The sequence below is a fragment of the Apiospora hydei genome, assembly GCF_038363865.1.
Source record: "Apiospora hydei strain CBS 114990 chromosome Unknown utg000002l_segment0_segment0, whole genome shotgun sequence".
Classification (NCBI taxonomy): Eukaryota; Fungi; Ascomycota; class Sordariomycetes; order Amphisphaeriales; family Apiosporaceae; genus Apiospora; species Apiospora hydei.
The window spans coordinates 1,929,556-1,944,215 of NW_027117361.1; the positions used below are offsets into that span (position 1 = coordinate 1,929,556).

Sequence of the window (14,660 nt, forward strand, 5' to 3'; positions counted from 1 at the left end):
TTTCGATGATCTAGACGAACTCTAATCCGCAGCAAGAAGCGCGAATTCCGCGACGGTTGCATCAACCCCATCCTCGACCCAGCACCCCTCAATCTGAAGCCGGGCGTACTTCCCACTCCATACTTCGTCCGCGAGGGCGATCTCGGTGATGTTGCCCGCGTATGGTACGACTGGCGAGTCAGGCTTCCAAGGCTGTGTGATCTGAATCTTCGTCTCCCTGACAATCTCTTGCGTGGTCTTTGGGTCGTCGAAGGTGGAACTGTTGGACAGCAAGACCCGCACGCTCTTTGGTGGTCGCATGCCAAAGTCCAGATGGACGGACTTGAGGCGCGTGGGGGACAGAGAGGTTGTTTCTATCGTCAGAGAGGCCGAGTTGCTACCTGTGGGCTGCCAGACGGTCCCCGCATAGCCGTCAGCAGCAGCAAAGGGAAACTGCCCAGGCGCATAGGCATCTTCGGTCTTTGCGTCGAGGCACTGGAGGATATTGCCTGCCATGTTGAGACTTGTATGTTGTGCGCGGTTCTTGATGGTGGCGGTCCCGTTGATCGCTAGGTGTATAGTGTAGCTATCTCCGTCGTTCACATTGCGCCCTATGGTAATGGGCATGTCGGCCGCGCCGTATTGATCCGGCACCAAGCCGTCGAACAGACTCGCGTCGTGCCTGGTGATGTTTGTATGCGTTTGGTTCATCCAGAACTCAACCACGGCTCCGTTGTAGAACTGAATCGGCGCCTTGAAGTGATGCAGCTGAGGAGGCAGGGATGGCAGCACCACTAGATTGGTATCTGTCACCTTCAGCCCGAGGAACCCCGCCGTGAATGTCTGTAGCAGTCCACCGTGTCCCGTCAAAAACGGAAACGCCGGGTTGATGTCTTGTCCAGTGAGAGGATCCTTGACGGAGGGGCGGTCGACTTGCTGCTCTGAGAATTGGTACCAAGGGGCTCTGACGTAAGGCTGGAAAGACTTGACCAGGAAGGTCCAGAATGCACAGCCTGAGTCGGTGAGGGTGTTTGCTGCAATGGCGTAGAGACCCCAAGTCATAGCAGGGCCATTGGGGTCTTGTCGTACTGAGTAATAGTCCATGGCCAGTCGTCTCTTCTCTGTGGAAAAGTTGCGCCTGTAATCAAACGGATAGTGAGAAAGGATCACGTCGGCTTGCTTCGATATGATGGAGTTGGGCATGTTCCGGAACTCGAGGACGACACCGTCGTCTGACGTAGGTATCGCCATGCTTTCCAATTGCTTGACCCATTTGTCGTCGACGGGAATTCCGGACTGCCTTCGAAGATTTGAGGCTGCCTCGAGGATGACACTGATGGCCGATGAAGTAAACGATCCATCGGCAACGTACATGTAGTACTCGTCGGCGTCGGTCATAATGTCGATCCCCCAAGTTTTGGTGTCGTCGCGGAAGGCCAGAGTCTCGCTGAGTCCTGTTGCTACCCCGTCTATAGCGTCGACTGCGCCGCTCTTCTCGAACCATATGCCATCACCGCTGGTGTTCTTGCCCATCAACAAGCTCAAGGCGATGTCTGCGTTGAGATGATACTGGTACATGATGCAAGGACCAGTCTGGTTGTAGCATTGCCCGTACCGCCCACCGGTCCAGGGGTAAAGCATACTGCCGGCTTTGAGTGCATGCCGCTCGGTGTTCTTCTTGGCCTCGCTGGCTCGATTGATCCTGTACTGGGCGAACTGTCGGGCGAGTCGCGGATGTGTTCCTTGAGTAGGGGGCGCCATGAACATCTCGGCATCCCAGAAGATCTTGCCACCGTAAGCCTGAGAAGAGAGACCGCCCACGGGCAAGGAGTTACAAGCAACACATCTCTCCGGATGTGAGTCAACCTCCGAGTCCCACGGAAGAAGGTTGGTGTAGAGGTAATAAGCCGAGCTGATCGCGGTGATCTGAAGTGTCTGGATAAGGTGGTCTTCCGGCATCTCTCCGGTAACCGGATCACGGAAATCCGCAACGACATGATTATCCATCAATCGAGAGACTTCTTGTCGGTGGTCGGCACGAGCAGCGTCATACCCCTGAACCCTTGCCTTTTTGGCAACATTGACGGCGACGACCTCAGCAGCATCTCCGAAATGGTCTGATGAAGCCACTCCGACATACTTGCGTATTTCCGCCGACTTACTTCCCGGACGGATCGCGTAAATTTTACTTGACGTGGAGTTTGTGGTATCTTTCAAAAATGCCATTGAAAACAAATGGGTGTAAGCCGAGAGGTTACTTCCGTCATGGGTTGCCAAGGTGTCATTGTACTGCAAGTCGCCGTCAATGGTCGAGAGTATGTAGGCCGTCGTTGAGTTGACTCCCGTCGGTGACACAGCAGAAACAACCTCTGAAGCTCCGGGCACGTAGTTGGTCCTTGCTGGTGTAGTTCGAAGGGCACTGCGGCCGTCCAGCTTGTCGATGATCCTTACATCGTCGAGGCCAGAGTCGCTTGCAAGCGACAGTTTCACGGCTGCCAGCTGTCTGGTCGCGAGAGACAGAAAGGACTCGTACTTGATCGAGATGGTCCTGTTATTCATACAGCTGGGTGGCTGCCACAGATACGACCATGTTGCGATGCCTTCTTTACTATATACGAAAGCATTAGTTTCAGTACCAATCTTGGCAAACAAGCAGTACTCACAACGACAGCTCCGAAACGAAATCACTAATCTCGGCCAGATCGGTAGACCCATGCAGCAGATCGCCGCAAGCCTCGACAAGGAGGTCCGTGAAATGGGGCAGGCCGGAGATGAAGCTTTCGCCGCGGGGATCCAGTTCGTCGGTGCTGGGCTCGCTGCCCCAGAAGCCGCTAGTCGTCGCGAATGTACGCCGGGGCTTGCTGTACGACGGCCACCCCTCCGAGTCATTGTACCGACTTAGCTCGAAGAACGGACCGAGGGAGCCTTGAGCGACCCCGATGTAGCTTATGCGGAAAGTGACGTCAGCCCATGATAGATCTGGCTGACTTGGGCCTATCTGAAACGGCGGGGGGCACTTACCCGTTCGACTGTGGCGCCCATGCTGCGAAGGTACCCGGCAACGGCACAGTGGACTTGAGCGTCCATGTGGCGTCGTCCCAAGACACCCAGTTCGCGGGCAGATTGAGTGGTGTTGCCGATACGACGGCAGACGCAGTAAGAAGAGGTGCCAGTAGACGGGTCATCGCGACTTGCAATACCGTTGACTGTCAGATCGGCGAATAGGGGTAACTGATCGAAGTTCAAGTTCCCCAGTCGAAGTTGGCGATCGTAGCTGTATCAGCAACATTGTGCAAACAGATGGTAAACGTTGTCGGCTCTTAATTGGTCGCAGTCGCTAGCTGGGCATCCATGCAAGGTTAGCAAGATATGGAACCCAAGGGGAACAAGTGGCAGGCAATCTTACGTATCCCATTTTGCCCAGATCTAAGGTTCCGGAAGACAACAAGCCTTGCTTTGGGACGAAAGATCGTGAAAGGTTCTTTGCTGTGGATCATGGCTATAGGGGACAATGACTCGCTGTCAAGGCCTGGGAATTTGAGGGAGGGACCCGGTAATCCCCAGCCAATGGACCAGCACCCCTGCAACCTAATGCTGGGCGGTCTCCGCACCCCCGTCGTCTTTGGCAATCCCTGTTGACAAGCAACCTTCAAAGGCTCGGTGTCTTTTTGTCACCAAACATAATGACGGTCGAACCTCATGAAGACATTTTGAGGGAGTAAGTTCTTGTTGTTGCTGTTGTTGTTGCTATTCTATTATTTGGGGGTTTCGAGACAGCATCAAAGGGGAAAGGAGGTTAATAAAAATATGCATGCACCGACTAGATAGGAAACCCAGTTCAAAGCACGCATTGGTGGACTGTGACAATATGAAAGGGCCTCACCTCATGACTGACCTGATCTCAAATAGTGCTGGTGGCTGTACATGCTGGTATCGAATCCAGGGCTTGAACCCATAGCGTTATATTTTCGAAAGACTGCACCTCTATTGTGCCCTGCTGAGTCTCATTTATTTCAGACTCTCGGTTAATTGATATGACTGCCATATCGTGTATTTGCTTGGGCTGTCGAACTTCGGCATGGCCTCAAATCATGTAGCTTGCGAGTGAAATGCCGCGAATATGTGAACATGTGTAAAGTGCAAGAGCACCATGGCGAATTAGTACTTTCTCACAGGAGCTTGCACTTTCCCTAACGGACTACAATTGTTGAATTCACACCTGCTGACGCCGAGGCCCCAGTTACTGCTGCAAGGAGTGGTCGCCGAGTATAGCTTTATCCTATACTCGGCGATAGTCTCGATAGTCGTCATGTCTTCTCACCAGGCAGTTTCAAATTTTACGCAGAATGTATTCAATGTTCCGTTCTCCGCTCTTTTCGGATGCCTCGCGGGTCACTTCCATCCCTAAGGTATCGTCAATCATTCCGTCTCCAGTGAACCCGTAATATCTGAACGTCCCCGTGGCCACTACCCCGTGAACTAAACCTTTCTGACTCCCTAGTCGACGAGACGGCAATCTTCATCCATCACAAACCATTCACTTCCCCAATCCAAGCAGTGGGTATCCGCAAATATCCTTGTTGATTCAAACGGGCAACAACCACCTTCCGCAATACGCATCACGACTTTGCATCTCACGACAACATCGTCAACCCCAAACACTTCTAATACGCAACATCAAGCAAACGGACCTTTCTTGAGCGTTCGAGCCAGTTATTCCATCTCTTGTTACGCAGTCATCATCTCGGAACCGACTATATCTTTCACTATGTCTGCCAACGCTAACACTATGCCCAAGGCCACCGACGGAGAGGTCAGATTCCTACTCCTCGTCCTCAAGAACAGTAAGCACCATCCTAAAATCCGTCTCTCACGTTGCCGGTGGGCGATGAAACTTCGCCAACGGGATATTTGGACTTCGACTAATCCATGTTCGCTGCCGACTATAGTGAAGACCCCGATCCCGGTTGAGTGGGACGCTGTTGCCGAGGACGGCGGCTACAACAGCATTAACACTGCCAAGGTAAGTTATTCGACACAGCCCGGCTCATCTAGTATAATAGCGTTGCCAATTGTTGCTGACCACTTTGACGTGCTTCAGGCTCGACTCAGCGCAATCAAGAGACGTCTTAGCGTTCTCGTTTCCTCATCCCCTGCCAAGGCCCCCGGCAAGATCGTGAAGCGTAGCGGCCAGAGCAGCTCTGGCGGCAGAGCTAAGCGAGCCAAGACTCAGCACGATGGCTACGACGACCTGGACGACATCGAGGACTTCGATCTCATCAAGAAGGAGGAGGAGGATGATAGGAAGTTCATTGTCGTGGACGAGGCCTAGGTCTTTTCCCCGGACACAGTAGTTGCAATCGTCTCATAGCGTGGATGCTCCAGCAAGCGCTAAAACCGGATCAAAGAAGCAATAGACTCCACAAGCATGGGGAGAAAAGAGAATGGAATGAATTCATGAATATCATTCAGAAATGACTTTGAAAAGATCCGACTCCTATTACATCCTCTTCATTGGAGGTCGCATCTCCTACCCGACAGCAGCTGGCTGATCGAACGCTAACACCAAAGGCGCCCCAAGCTTTTAGGGCCGTGAGGTCGGCCTTAACAGCCACCAACCAACACCAAAATAGATGACCGCAACTTCAACGCTGCAACTGAGCATGATTGCCCATAGTCGCAATCAATCATCTGAATGATGGGCATTTTGTAATCGCTCAGGCCTCGAAAAGTGGTAGTTCCTCAAAATGTGCTGGACCTTAACTATTGGTTTCTCAACTCTCCACATTATCTTTTCCCCTCGCATATGCGCCCTTTTTGCGCAACGCGACAATTTGGTAGCGGGGTTGCTGCAGTTCAATCGCTGCCGACGCCAAATGAACTTCACTTTTGATTGATTCATGTCGCGCATCGCCTGTCAATTGAAATAAGCAATGTCTTAGGGACCCATATATGCACTATGACATCTTTTGTTCCACATGGGTCGATCGAAAAGAGCTCCTGCCTTTTTGCAGTTTGGAATTCAAGATTCTGGAGTCCCTCAGAAAACCCCAGCTGCACATCAAAAAGGGACAGGCAACTTTGACAAGCATCAACCGAAGTCTTTTCCATTGACTCCAGCCTGACTTGGTTGTCCTAATTTCGTTCCCTTTTCCATTTCGCATGGCATTTACCATTGCCATCCTAGATGACTTTTCTCCCATGGCCTGAAAAGCTTTTTAGCCGTCCTGGTCACGCCAAAGCCCATTACCAGGGCCACCCATGCATTTTAGCGCCCGGCTCTGTAAAACTCTGCGCGAAGCCCGGCCTTTCTCACGCCAGCAAGCGACAAACACGATGCTATTCATGGTCAGTCACGACTCAAACATCCACACCGTCCCACCCAGCTCCGTCCGTCCGTCCACGAAGCGTGATTAATAGCCGCCCATAGAGCACACTATCTTAACAAACACAAGAACTGCCTGGTTAGCTCAATCGGTAGAGCGTGAGACTCTTATAGGACGCCTCATCTCTTCCCCGAGTTGACGGCAGAATATAAAGTGGCTATCTCAAGGCTGCGGGTTCGACCCCCGCATCGGGCTCAATTCCTGATGCTTCTCGTCTCAGCGAGATAATCTGAACTTCTCTTTTGCTTCTGTGTGCCAGTGTTTTGTCTATTACGATTACTAGATTGGGACGTCAAGCATGATTCCTTCACTGGTAGGTAAGTGGGCGTGTAAGAGAACTATGGCCTGGTCGGCGACGCATACTCCAAGAATCCAACAACTCGTATCAGGATACCTTTTTATCACATTTTACCAGTTGTAACAAGCGCTATTGGTAGAACAGCCTTTAGACATATCAGCCCGCCACAGCCGAGGGTTTAATAAAGACCCATCTCGAAGGCGTAGGTCCTGCGATACTTACACTGAAAGCTGCATGCTAGACAAGACAGGAAAAGGGTAGCACTGAAAGACACACGCGTCAGGGGAACAATACAGGTGTTCCTCCATCTCTCAGCATGCGTCTATACATTCATGAAAAACCATAACTGAGGCTTGAAGGTGGGTGCCACATTACAGACCAGATTTCCCAGAAACTGGCAACGGCTTCCTTCAATGCTGTTGTTGATGCCCGGGGTTAATTTTTAGACGAACTGAGTCTTCGGCATACCAGTAGAAGCCAGACGGCCCTCAATGCCTCTCCGGCTTTTTCGTCCATGAAAGAGATAGCATCTATTGGCGAATGTACCAAACATTAACAAAATTGCTGGAGCAACCACTCCTATAACAGCATGTCCGATTATTTACCGACAAAGCCAGCCTCACGCGCTTGGAAGACTGTAGATGTCAAATTTGTCCACCAGTAATAGAAGCTGAGTCTGGTGACCAACAAAGAAGTGGTGAATACAGACAAGAGCAGGACAGGCAGCGTCTACATAGAAATGGCAACCATAACAGTAAGCTTTGTATTTGGCTTCAACGGCTATAGAAAGAACATGGCTCCTGATGACATAGCTTCGACGAAGGTCTGAAACTGGGTATATGAAGGGTAGCTTGACAGTCATCCCTAGCCAGCATCCACCTACCAGTCTACATATCCTGCTATAAGTGATCTGTAATGTCTGTCAATCTCAACGGCTGTCCGGGACACCAAAGGTCTTCTGACAGAACCCTCAATCTGATTAGATGTCAACCAGTGGCGAAATTGTCTAACTTTGCTCTAAACCCCAGGATTGAATGACCCAAGAGGGCCAGTCGTCTGACCTTGTGCGCGTCCAAGACCCCACGTCTCAACTTATTCTGCACCTTCCAAGAAAAAATTGGTCATCGGCGTGTTGCACCTGCACTTTCCTGCAATACCGTCTTTCGTGTCCACGCCTTCAACCAAGTAATACCACCGATTTTGTGCTCGCCGAACCGGTGACTTAGGGGTCATCGCCGTCGTCCACTCCTTTACGCGCTCGAAAAGAACGAGACGTTCCCACCAACCTTGCCGTCGACTATCGATCGAATCAGCCAGGCCATTAGGGCTCCACTGCTACTGATTTGGAACAATTGGTGCCCACGCGTTGCAAAAGCTCTTGACACTGCAGCTACAAAAGCGTCCTTCCCTTCTCGAGAAAAACAGAGTTTGGACTTCCACTTCTCAACATCCACCTTCAGGACTTCAGCTCACCCACAACCTGCAAGTCTTCGCGTCCACACCTCGACATACCAACTTCACCTTCCCTCTTCTACTACACTTATACCACTCAAGCATCAACGATCAAGCAATCGTCAAGATGTCTAAGTCTCAGGATATCGAGAGCCAGTTCCGCTTCCTCATCTCATGCATCAAGCATTCCAACAACGGTCGGGTCGACTTTGAGGCCGTCCGCAAGGAATGTGGTGTCGTCACCAAGGGCGCCGCGTAAGTACATCATCCTCCCTCTCACCTCCCACCAAGACATCATGGCATTCCGCTTGTACCTTGTCGTCTTCATCCATCCTATCCATGTCTGCTTCATGTCCCCTCAGCCTCATCATCGCTGTTTGACATATGATGCCTCCGACCGCAAGACTTGGGTAACCCTTGTCGCGCGATACGGGCTTGTCACAACATCTCCATCAACCAATGTCTTCCCTTGCTAACCACACATATGACCACAACAGTGCCAAGCGATTCGAGCGCCTTCTTAAGGCCAACGGCATCACTGGTGGTCTCTACAACACTGTTGTCAAGAAGGAGCCCGCCCCCAAGAAGGAGGTTGAGGAGGATGACGATCCCAACCTCCCCGGCATCAAGCCAACTCGCGGCCGTCCCTCCAACAAGAAGCGCAAGCTTCTGCAGGTTGAGGAGAACGCCGACGATAACGATGAGCCCGTCAAAGGTGAAGTGAAATCCGAAGATGCTATCCACGTGAAATCTGAGCTCGCCGGTTACGCGAACTTGCCGATGTTGTCGTCGTCGCTGTATCAACCCATGGCTGCTATTCCTCCTCACCCCAGCAGGCCATCAAATGACAATGTCGGCGACGTCCACAGTGATGACGACGTCATGATTGTCGGCGTGTCTGATAAGATGTCAGAGGGCGGCAATGGTAGCAAGCAGCAGCAACAACCGCAGCATCAGCAACAACCGCAGCAGCAGCAACAACCGCAGCAGCAGCAACAACCGCAGCAGCAGCAACAACCGCAGCATCAGCAACCTTCGCGTCGCCGTTCGCAAGTTTCGACTGTCGTCGCCGTGACTCATCGCTCGGCGATTCCTGGTGTCAACACCTCATCCGATCAAACAGCTAACACCTTCCTTCCACAGACGGCTCATCCACCAAGTCCTCCGAGAACAAGAGCTCTGTCGCCGATGACGACGACGTCGCCGATGACAACGACAGCGATGAGGACTATGCCTAATTCCGATACTGTCTTGCATGACCACCATCACCACACTCTGCCCTATACTGCTTTCCCTGGTTCTGCAACAAACCCTTGGTACTACCAACACCATCACCATCTTCCCCATCACCACGTGCATCATCATAATCCTTCTACGCCTGGGGTCTACTGGCACAGCGCGACACCGCAGCCGGAAGAACGCCTCGGCGAGAATTGTGATCCGCAAGGCTGAGAGAGAGGGAAAAAGGGAGAGACGGAAGGCTGGAAATCTGGTTGGATGTGCTTGGACATGGACATCCGTATGGAATCTCGCATCATGATTCACGACATTGGCTGGGAACTTTGTGCCTGGGAGTTTTGGCGTTGACTTCATCAAGTAGTTACCGCCCATTGGCCTAATACATTGCACCCTGTTTGCCCGAATCGTAAAGACATGTCTTGATATGTCTTCGTGAAATTGTACGTGACTTTGGAGCTCCGGCTTGCTGCTTTCTCACGTTTGGTATCTTCGTTATTGTCGGAGTGGTATCGCTTATCACGTTACCGTTGTCATCACAAGCACGACACAAGCTCGCCAATAAGTAAGTCTCATTATGTTTTCATGATGTGTATTCATCGTGGTCGCGGGCAATCAATCGCCATCGCGGGTATCGTCGGAAACTCCATTCCATCTAATACCACTCAATATGAGGTTATCGTGAGATCAGGACCTCGAGTACCTAGAATCAAATCTCCATATCCATTTCCGAAAGAGGCGCAAATCCATTTTCTCGGTGGTTTTGAAACCAATCCGAAACCATATTCCATATCCACGACCAATGTCACTCTCGTAGAGTAAGCATCTTGATGTACGCAATAGGTAGTCGCTTAGGCCTCATCCATGCCATCGTCCTCGACCTTGCGCTTCTTAGCCGGGCTGGGGCAATCGGAATCCTCAGCCTCGGCATCGGCGTCGGCACCATCGTCGTCGTTGGCGGCGCTGTGCTTGGCAGCCGAAGCAGCGGCGAGGCCCTTGACCTTCTTGGGGCGGCCGCCCTTGCTCTTGGCCGGGGTGGCGGGGTCGATGACGCCGGCGGGGACGGCGGCGCTGAACCAGTTGAGCTTGGCGCAGAGACGGTTGAAGCGCTGGTTGACGTTCTTCTTGTTGTGGAGGCCGAACTGGGCGCCCAGGGCCTGCCACGCGATGGGGTCGGGCTTGGCGGCCGCGGTGCAGTGCTGGAAGTAGGCGATCAGGAACTCGGTCTCGGCCGCATTGAGGATCGGGGCGGCGTCGGTACCGCCGGGGGTGGCACCGGGGGCGGCGGGGCCGGAGCCGGAGGCGGTGCCGGTGGTCTTCTTGGGGGCCATGGTGACTTGCTAATGTAGATATGATAATGAGTATTGGCTTGGTATTAATGGGACGAAAGAGAAGTTTAGACGATAGTTGGTGAGGGTCGGGTAAAAGGTAGGTGACGAATCAGAGACTCGGAGGGAAAAGAAGGTTGGACGAAGAAAATGTGGGGCGATGCATTCGTATACTCGGCGATAGTCTTCTTATAGTCATCGATAGTTTGCATACTCGTCGGCCGACAACAGATCGGGCCAGAACTCGTGATGGGACGAAACTTGAAGAGCGGAAGGTACTCACAGAGGACAGGATTTGTCAATCAGACGAGGGAATTGGGCGATTTCGTGAGTCTTCGTGATGGATCACAAAGAGCGCGGAGATCAAGGGTATCTGAACGACGAGTATCGCGACGAGACAAGAGTTGGCGAAGAGAAAATTGTGTGATGGGACGAAAGTTGCTGATCAGACGAAAGTTGTTGATGGAGGAGTGCAGTGGCACGAGAAGTGGTGATGCTGGGAGTGTAGTGGTGTGTGAGGGTCAAGGTTGGGAAGGCAGCTGAGAGTGCCAGAAAATGAAGGGAAGATGGGACGGTGAAAGGCTAAGGATCACGTCGCAGGAAGTTGTAGGTGTGGCAACCTTTGTTTCCAGCATTGAATATTGCAACTTCCAAAGGGATTGTTGTACCTTCCGACTTTGTGCAGATTTCTAAGGCATGCGCACTGGAAGTTGCGGATCATCACATGTCGTTGAGACGCCGACGTGGGGCACCTCTGAGATTCGTCGACGAGCCTCAGAGATCAAACGGATCTTGAGGCTCCGATGAGGAATCGCAGAGATTAGGCAACGGTGGCCAAGGACATACACAATCTACTGCACCGAGTTACACGGGAATTATCAACAGCTATACTCAGCGCCTCCAAGTGTCTCGATAGACATACACATACAGCTTAACCTAATCTGCTGATGGCAGCACAGAATAATGTGTTCCCGAAAGAATGAACTTGAGTGTTATGGCAGAAACCAAAAGTCAAACGCAGTTTCAGGTCACCTTTACATACGGAAGTACTGCTGGGATCTGATATAAGTGATCTGCAAGCGACTATACACGTTGCGACTATTTTCGACTGATTAGATTGGGTTTAGCGCCTTTGTTCTAGTCCTATCAACAGCCGCTAGCCAGACTATCTTCGTCTGATGTTCGAGTATACATGGAACAAAGGAAGCATGAGGCCTTGAGGGCATACGCAGTCCTAACTACGATCGATAGATAGACTACGATCGTCAGATCCTCAAGTATGCCACACGCCGGTCATGTTACACATGGGACGAAGCCTGCTTGAGAACTGGAAGGCGCAATAGTGCCTCATTTTCATCTCCACCCGTTTCCTCCGCTGCGCAGGAGTCTCCCTGGCCGCAGGGTTAGCGGCTCTGACTGCGCGGCATTGCAGATCATTTAACACACCATGACACTATCCATTAACTGGGCCGTGAGCCGCGATGCCCAGGTGTCCGGCAGGTACTTGAGGGTCATGGGCGGCCATCTGAGCTTCGAATCGAGCAGGCTGCCTTCGGCCTGGTAGCGCGACATCATCAAGAAGTCGCGGCGATCGGAGTGGTAGAATCCATTCGGGGCATTATCGTAGCTGTTCCTGCTCCTGCTGCCCCTGCAAGGGCTGCGACCATGTCGCTTCCGGTTTTATCTAACAGTACTATCAACGACTGACTGGTCGGCGACGATTACCTGATCTTCGACGACCTTGCAACAGCTTCTGCGGCGTATGCAGGACTACTGCTGCCTTTACTCTGGGGTGATTCACATTAAGAGCATCTCGGCAGCCACTAACGCTTGGGGTATTCTTAGCTCAAGCCCCAAGCCTTGACAGTTTGCCCGACAGCGCTCACTTTACAAGTAGCGCGGTGGTATGAAGCCCGCTTGGTACTAAAGCACCAAAGTAGAGATTACCCATCTTGAAAAGGTTGGTTGGTCCAAACAAGTAACATCATGAACGTCGTCGTATTAGTTCATGTCTCGTATGATTAAGGGGAATCTATCTGTGTTCTCCGCTGCATGTCAAGTAAATACTGATTTTCAGGATATCGGTTGCCCGCGTTCGTAGGTCGACGTTTTGATACACATCTCAAAATAGGGCAACCCGGGCTTAGTGACTGGCATAATCATACACTTATCATGTGGATGAAGTGAAGGCTGGTAGCCATGATCCGGGTTGGCAAAGTCGACTTGCTGCGTCGAAGATATTACTGATGATATGAAGAAACCATCCGTCGCCCTCGAATAGTCGGTCATTATGTACGAGCTGGCTATGATGTGTCCAACTCCAGTGGTTTGCCCCATTGACCACAGAGGATCAGTAGAATAGACTTTGTCTACCTAAGCACCTAGACATTGCTGAGAATCGTCGTATCTTTCAGCACGCTCCGGCCAGGCCTTGACCAAATAGCTTTCCAGTATACCCTTGACTAGATGAGTGGTTGCTTGGACTCGGACAAGATAAGTAACCGGAGCATAGATGCCCACATTTGCGTCTTCGGCTCGGTAATGACGCCACCTCAGCGCTTGTTCTGGTCGACAAGGACTCGTGTATCACGGCGCGCTTGATTAAAGCATGGAAATACGTGCCTCTGATGCCGCACGTTCAACTGTTTCCAGGCCAAGGTGAATACGTTGGAATTGACTTGAGCCCCGCCATTTCCAATGATGGGCGCTTGGACTGATGTGACGAAGGAACCATCGCGCGCGAGGGGCAGAATGACCAGTACTCGGTTATCGCAGAAAGCAGATCATGATTTCACTCACAAGACGAGCCCGCCAATGAAGTCAGCCTGCTGGGTTATGAAGATGAGGTCGTCGCACTGCATGGCGAAGAAGCGCTGCATGTCTTTTTAGCCAATCGCCAGCCTAATACCGAACCCATGCAAGAATGTCTTGGCGTCCAGAAGTTTAAGCTCTGTGCGTCGCCAAGGTTCTCGCTAATGCTACTACACTCGAAACGGCAGGGATCGGCGAAGCAAATCCAACGACATGTCAACAGAGCTTACCGGTACCATCGTCAAGCTCTCGAGACCAACAAATGGTTATCGCTGGAGTCGCTTTGCAGACAGCTATCAACGTTCCTCCTCTCACATATCAGGTAGTTTCCTCTTCCATCACACTACCCTCAGCATTTCGTAGGAGTACACCAGGAAAATGACATACCGAAGCTTGGTCTGAACACTCCAAGTATGTGGGATGGCAATGTATGTTAGTTGGATCTGGAAGCAGCTTCATAGTAGTTAGTTGGCAATGTATGTTAGTTGGATCTGGAAGCAGCTTCATAGTAGTTAGTTGGCAATGTATGTTAGTTGGATCTGGAAGCAGCTTTATAGTAGTTAATTAGTAATGTATGTTAATTGGATTTAGAAACAGTTTTATAATAGTTAATTGGCAATGTATATTAGTTGGATCTGGAAGCAGTTTCATAGTAGTTAATTGGCAATGTATATTAATTAAATTTAAAAGCAGCTTTATAGTAATTAGTTGGTAATGTATATTAATTAAATCTAGAAGCAGCTTTATAATAATTAATTAGCAATATATGTTAATTAGATTTGAAAGCAGCTTTATAGTAGTTAGTTGGCAATGTATATTAGTTGAATTTAAAAGCAGCTTTATAGTAGTTAGTTAGCAATATATATTAATTAAATCTGGAAGCAGCTTCATAATAGTTAATTAGCAATGTATGTTAATTGGATTTAAAAGCAGCTTCATAGTAATTAATTAACAATGTATATTAATTAGATTTAGAAGCAGCTTTATAATAGTTAGTTAGTAATATATATTAATTAAATCTAAAAGCAGCTTCATAATAGTTAGTTAGCAATGTATATTAATTAAATTTAAAAGCAGCTTTATAATAGTTAGTTAACAATGTATATTAATTAGATTTAAAAGCAGCTTCATAATAGTTAATTAGCAATATATATTAGTTAAATCTAGAAA

General features: G+C 50.4%; 5 protein-coding genes across 5 annotated transcripts; 2 read left to right on the forward strand and 3 right to left on the reverse strand.

The window, feature by feature from the left end:
• Positions 1-21: 21 nt before the first annotated feature.
• PG997_000617 (glycoside hydrolase family 65 protein) lies at positions 22-3,164 on the reverse strand (the record flags this gene model as incomplete). Its single annotated transcript, XM_066804932.1, has 3 exons — positions 22-2,587; positions 2,643-2,924; positions 3,001-3,164. 3 exons carry the CDS (start codon positions 3,162-3,164, stop codon positions 22-24), a joined length of 3,012 nt encoding a protein of 1,003 aa, XP_066674705.1.
• A 1,583-nt stretch (positions 3,165-4,747) lies between these two features.
• Positions 4,748-5,311, forward strand: PG997_000618 (uncharacterized protein; the record flags this gene model as incomplete). Its single annotated transcript, XM_066804933.1, has 3 exons — positions 4,748-4,823; positions 4,929-5,002; positions 5,081-5,311. The coding sequence occupies 3 exons, from the start codon at positions 4,748-4,750 to the stop codon at positions 5,309-5,311; spliced, it is 381 nt and encodes a 126-aa protein (XP_066674706.1).
• Positions 5,312-8,242: 2,931 nt separating this feature from the next.
• Positions 8,243-9,353, forward strand: PG997_000619 (uncharacterized protein; the record flags this gene model as incomplete). The annotated part of the gene is made up of 3 exons (XM_066804934.1): positions 8,243-8,370; positions 8,613-9,160; positions 9,259-9,353. 3 exons carry the CDS (start codon positions 8,243-8,245, stop codon positions 9,351-9,353), a joined length of 771 nt encoding a protein of 256 aa, XP_066674707.1.
• Positions 9,354-10,202: 849 nt separating this feature from the next.
• PG997_000620 (uncharacterized protein) lies at positions 10,203-10,682 on the reverse strand (the record flags this gene model as incomplete). Its single annotated transcript, XM_066804935.1, has 1 exon — positions 10,203-10,682. The coding sequence occupies one exon, from the start codon at positions 10,680-10,682 to the stop codon at positions 10,203-10,205; it is 480 nt and encodes a 159-aa protein (XP_066674708.1).
• Positions 10,683-11,977: 1,295 nt separating this feature from the next.
• Positions 11,978-12,251, reverse strand: PG997_000621 (uncharacterized protein; the record flags this gene model as incomplete). The annotated part of the gene is made up of 2 exons (XM_066804936.1): positions 11,978-12,070; positions 12,126-12,251. The coding sequence occupies 2 exons, from the start codon at positions 12,249-12,251 to the stop codon at positions 11,978-11,980; spliced, it is 219 nt and encodes a 72-aa protein (XP_066674709.1).
• Positions 12,252-14,660: the final 2,409 nt, after the last annotated feature.